The sequence below is a fragment of the Hypanus sabinus genome, chromosome 25 (genome assembly GCF_030144855.1).
Source record: "Hypanus sabinus isolate sHypSab1 chromosome 25, sHypSab1.hap1, whole genome shotgun sequence".
Classification (NCBI taxonomy): domain Eukaryota; kingdom Metazoa; phylum Chordata; class Chondrichthyes; order Myliobatiformes; family Dasyatidae; genus Hypanus; species Hypanus sabinus.
The window spans coordinates 8,382,181-8,388,180 of NC_082730.1; the positions used below are offsets into that span (position 1 = coordinate 8,382,181).

At 47.8% G+C, this 6,000-nt stretch overlaps 1 protein-coding gene across 2 annotated transcripts in view; it reads right to left on the reverse strand.

Annotated features, from left to right (window-relative positions):
* The window catches only part of rassf5 (Ras association domain family member 5), a 102,789-nt gene extending 97,542 nt beyond the window's left edge, over positions 1–5,247 (reverse strand). Inside the window, exon 1 of one of the 2 annotated variants that reach the window (XM_059950015.1) lies at positions 4,753–5,247. In XM_059950015.1, coding sequence (XP_059805998.1) covers positions 4,753–5,170 — 418 coding nt within the window. In that variant the 5' untranslated portion in view covers positions 5,171–5,247. The remainder of the gene's footprint in view (positions 1–4,752) is intronic. The other variant, XM_059950016.1, reaches the window with a different exon arrangement.
* Between the last annotated feature and the right edge of the window lie 753 nt (positions 5,248–6,000).

Genomic DNA, 6,000 nt, shown 5'->3' on the forward strand with positions numbered 1-6,000 from the left:
ATCAGGGTTATGAACAATAATATTTCAAAAAAAGCACCCCTAGCCTCAGCAACTGTAACTACAGTAACAATTATATCATTCAACCAAGAGGAGCTTCAAACTTTCCCAAGTTTCACAAACATAATTGGAATCCAATGCCACAGTAGATTTCTCACACTTACTAACTGGCTGTTAAGTACTCCAAGAGAATTAAACATTATATATTTGTAAAGTACCTTTCCCATCAGCATATCTGCATTCTACAAACTCAAATATGTAGAACTCTTGCCAAACTCGAACATGCAATAGGACACATCCGGCAGACAGCTTGAGTATTACTCCAGATGTGGAGACCTGAAAACTCTGCAATTTATACTTGTGCGAAGTTGGCTGCCCACATGCTCCTCAAAAACTAAAAATCTGTAACTTCCCAAATGGATTTCAGTTTGAGAAATGGCGGTACCTTCTTTTCTCAATTCAATTTACTCTTGAAAAGTGTATGTCCAAACAAGAGTGTGTACACCACAATTAAATTCTACGCCAATGCTCAGAGTCACTGAGTAGTACAACACAGAAACTGGTCCATGCTGATCACGGCACCCTTCCTGCTAGTTTTAATTGGCCCATATCCCTCCAACCCCACCCTACATGTACCTACCCAAATGCCTCTTAAATGTTGCAATCCTACTAGCCCTGATCACGTTCTCTGCTGGCTTGTTCCAGATGCTTACTACCCTCTGTTTGATGAAATTACCTCTTTGGTCTCTGAAATCTTTCCCCATCTTATTTTCTATCTGTGTCCTCTAGTTTTGGACTCCCCCAACCTTTATTAACACTCCCCATGATTTTTATTTATTAATGTGGCACAGAATAGCCCTACCAGCCCTTTGAGCTGCAATGCCAGCAACCCTAGCCCAATCACAATTTACAATGACCAATTAACCTGCCAACCTACCAACTGGCAGACCTTTGGGCTGCGGGATGAAACCAGAGCACTTGGAGGAAACCCATCTGTTCTTCAGGGAGGATGTACAAATTCCTTACGGAGGACATTGGGATTGAACTCTGACTCCTCAAAATGTAACAGCATCATTCTAACCACTGTGCTATCATGGCTCTATGAGGTCACCTCTCCTGCTCTTCAGGGAATAAAGAGCCAACCTTTCCCCACAACTTAGGCACCCTCATTCTGGAAGTGCCCTCTTCAATTCTTCTCCAGCTTGTCAATGTCCTTCTTCTAACAGGGCAACCAAAGCTGGACACAAAGCTCCTAAACTCAACAATCTTGCTTTGACTCCATGTCTTGGTCAGACTGCCATCTTCCAGTTGGTGCAAAAAACAAAACTCTGGTGTGCCCTCCTTGCACCGAGGGTCTCACCAGCTACCGATGGGACCCAGCCCAGGAGCATTTGGCTGTAAGGTTAACATTTTCACATTCAAATGCCCTTTGCTCTCATTCCTCATGATTGTCTCAATCTTTTCCGACCCTGCAAATCCTGTCAGGTGGTAGCACTTCTTCATCACAGCTGCCACTAGCAACCACACCTTTTATCTACCCATGCTTCAGTCAAAGTTCAAAGTAAATTTATCAGTAAAGTCTGTATATGTCACCATATACTAGCTTGGGATTCATTTCCTTGTAGGCATTTACAGGAAAATAAAGAAACACAAAAAGATTTATGATAAACTATACATAAACAAAGACTGCCAAACATCCAATGTGTAAAAGACAAATAGAGTAAATAAAAAATAAACAAATAATACTGAGAACACGAGTTGTAGGTTCTTTGAAGGCAAGTCCATTGGTTGTGGAATCAGTTCAGTGTCAAGGAGAGTGAAATTACCCACATTGTTTCGTAAGTCTAATGGTTGTAGAGTGACAACTGTTCCTGAATCTGGTGGTGCGGGAACTAAGGTTCCTATAGCTCTGGCATGATGGTAGGATCGAGGAGAGAGCATGGCTTGAATGGTGGGGGTCCTTGATGATGGGTGATGCTTCCTGGTGGCAATTCCTCTCATTAATGTGCTCAGTGGTGGGGAGGGCTTTGCCTGCGATGGACTGGGCAGTATCCGCCACCTTCCATAGACATTTCCATTCCTAGGTTCAAGAATCCCTTTTCCAGACTTCATCTCTCCTACCACCTTAATGATTCTCATTAAAACTTAAGAGCTTTGGTCTAGCGATTCTTTATAAAGCCAATTTTGCTTGACAGCAATCCTATAAACTGCCATGGGATTTATACTACATTAAAGGCACCAAATAAATTTTTCTTAGCTTCAGTAATGTTATAAGATTACTAATCTCAGAAGGCATTCTTTGGAACAGCTGACAATCTAACTGTTACAATGTACATTGACGGATGTTAGCATAGTGGAGCTTTATAATTATTGGTAATCACATCAAGATCAGTGCTGTGCAGTTTGGCTGTATGTATATACAGTACATACATATGCCTAGATGCACACAAACACACACACAGCTCTATTTCAAGGGCAATTTCTATGAATAAAACAATCTTGGGCAGCAGCCGCTCCGAAAGCCAAATGACAATTAACAGTGTAATCAGCATTGTCCCTGCCTTCAACTATATACAGAGTAAGTCAAAATAACTTGGTACATTATCAGACACATTTTGGCACTTGTTTCCCCAATTTTACCTTAAAGTGCACAATGTTCTGCTGCGGCACCAGCAACAGCATAATAAGCAGCATTATTTGTGCATGTCTGGGAAGGTGAAGGTTTATTGCTGATTCCTAGTTCTCCCTAAACTGAGTGGTCATGTCAGAGTGCAACATGCCAGTGAATCCAGAATCTCAAATTGCCCTGGCCAGGTGAGGATAAAAGATTTCACCTCCTGAAAGGGTGAGCAATTACAGTGATCCAGTAGTTTTACCATCATCTTCGTCCAATGTTTCATTTGAGCTACTGAATTTACTGGCATATGGGCAATAGCTTGTTCACAATATTGTACTGTCCTGGCTTACATACCTAGACAGCTAGGACACAACATCCATGGTCGACCTCGACCAGCGAAGGCCTCAGATCAGTACAGATGTTTGCTGGCCCAGAGGGCTTTTCTTATAAAAACATAAAATGCAATTGGGGATTTGTAAGGCATGTCCCTGTGGTGTTCAGGCAAGATATTGGATCAATAGCACTTTAATGAATCAGCACTGCGGGACAGCATTAAGTGAGGAAGCAGCGCTAATGGCCTTTCTCAAGGAGTGGTTGGCCCCATAGGTAGACAGTGAATAATTCTGTTCTTCCTATGTCTTATGGTCTAATACACATGTGTATTTTCAAACCTTAAACCATTTGCTGTCAAAATAACCCCTTTAAAATTAACCGGAACTTTAGTGCTACAGATATTGGAAATCTGAAGTTACAACTGAGGGGCACCATTCTCAGCTCTATAAATAGAACAAGCTGCCAGAGTGGGTGGTTGAGGTAGATAACAATTGCAACATTTAAGAGAGCTCTGAGGGGGTACATGGACAGGCTAGGAGGGATTCTTCAGATGCTGGACATCCAGAGTAGCACACACAAAATGCTGGAGGAACTCAACAGGCCAGGCAGCATCAGAGGCAAACAAACTGTGGATGTTTCAAGCCAATGAAGCGTGTCCCCCAGAATGTCAACTGTTTCTTCTTATCCCATGCTGCCTGACCTGCTGAGTTGACTCCAGAACAAATAAGAAAGGTTTAGAACAGACGTTCCCATCCTGGGGTCCTCGGACCCCTCGGTTAAAGGTAGGGGTCTGTGGCATAAAAAAAAGTTGGGAACCCCTGGCGGCTGGTGGGCAAACTGGATTAGCATAAATGGGCACCTTGGCCAGCAGGAGCTGATTGGGCCGAAGGGTTCTGCTGCCGTGCTGTGTAAATCTATGAAAACAGAACATGTCGGACATGGTCAGGGGGTCGCGATGCACAAGTGGAGACAAACAACGCTTTCTTTCAGAACAGCCACCTTTCATCAATATAATTCGTCTTCTCAGTCGCTGCCAGACCAACTGTAAGAAGCACATCGTCTGATCTTTCTCAGGCAATTACTCAACATCGAGGATCATGTCGTTTGTTATAACGATGGAAAATATCACGTAGCAACTTAAAATGGTAAATGGTTACAGAGAAGCACGAGCAAAGATTGTGACGTCAGAAGGCACTGTCGTTAGTCCAGAACTACATACCCGAAATATGACACCAAAAAAATCACTAACTGCTGAAGGAACGCAGCTGGTCCAGCAACATCCGTGGAGGGGAAATTACTGACACTTCTGGTCGAGCCGAAATTCCTCTCCCCCCACAGATGCTGCTCGACCCGCAGAGTTCTTGCAGGCTCCAGCATTAGCCGTTTCTCGTATCTCCCAAAGATTTCTCTAAACTGTTGATGCGCAGAGAGCTCGGGCCAATCGTCATTAACAAAACGCAACTAAAGCGCTGAAAAATAAACGTTGCCGAGTAGGACGCACTGACCCTCGGGATTGACTACCTGGCCATCATCAATTGTGCACGGTCAGTTATCGCTGCGTGCCGTTGTGGTGCACCCGGGTAGTTGCAATGCCCACTCGGGCAAACTACGATCGCAAATGAATCTACGCTCGGTATACTACGATCCCCAATGGATCCTTGCTCGAGTGCATTACATCCTGACAGGGTCAGTAGCGCAGAACCACTTGCGGTAGGGTCGGCCACGGTCAGTTACACTCAAATTGCCCACCGTCCCCAGTAGTCCGGGCACCTGTCCTGTCCCGGTGCATTGTGACACGGACTTACTGTGGCAGCGGACGCTCGTCCCGTCTGGTCTGATGGTTTGGCCGCACAGGTCGCACCAGGTGTGCAGGGCGCACGGCCCGAAGCGGTGACCCTCGCCCTTCTCCTCCGGCACCCGCGGGTCCTCGGCCTGCTGGAAGATGGTGCGGACATCACGCGGCCGATGGGCTCCGACCTTCAGCCGGACCCGCCAAGCCTGCGCCCCCGCTGCTCCGGCTCCCCCTCCCCGGGCCGGCGGCGACCTGGGGCCACAGCTGCCCGCCTTCAGGGCAGCGCAGCGGAGAATCAGCTGCTCGGCCGACGACCCCGCCGATGCCCCGGGCCTGGACCGCAGGCACCCTGGTCCCTGGTGCCCGGCAAGGGGGTGGTTGAGGTGGGCGCCAAGCAGAGACGGTGGCTGCGATGCAGAGACCGTCGGCATTGTTGTTATTGTGGTGATGGTCACTGCGACCCACAGCTCCTGCGCAACCGGACCGCTAGGTGCGATTGTTGGGCACGCACCGCGGCTGCGGTCCTTTAAACACCCCGGACCCGCCCACCCCGGTTTAGCCAATCAGGAGTCCGCGAAGCCGCCTTCCCCGCCCACAGCCCCGCTGCCACCAATCGCATGTGGTCCTGATCCCGCCTCCTCCCCGCCCACAGCCCCGCGGCCACCAATCGCATGTGGTCCTGATCCCGCCTCCTCCCCGCCCACAACCCCGCGTCACTGTCCAGCTCCTTCGTCCGCACTCCTAGAGGCGCATCTTCACCTCCCTCACTCCCATCTTCTTTCAAAAATCACTCACCCTCCTCACTGCCTCTATATTCCACTCACTCCCCTCTCATCACTCTACTCCCCTTCACTCTGCCCCATTGCCACAGAAACACCCTCAGTCTAATCACTCATACACTCCGACAGACACACCCTTCTCACTCCCTTCATTCTTACAAACAGACCCTCACCCTCCATTCCCACAAAACTTACTGTCACGCTCCTCACTCCGTCCACTCCCACAAAACTCACTGTCACCCTCCTGACCCCCCTCCATTCCCGCAAAACTCACTCCCGCCATTTTGGCAGATAGAAAGCAAAGTGTAACGGTGAATGGGTGTTTCTCGGAATGGCAGGTGGTGACTAGTGGGGTGCCACAGGGCTTGGTATTGGGACCACAGCTGTTTACGATTTACATCAACGATTTAGATGAAGGCATTGAGAATAACATCAGCAAGTTTGCTGATGATACTAAGCTGGGTGGCACTGTGACATGTGAT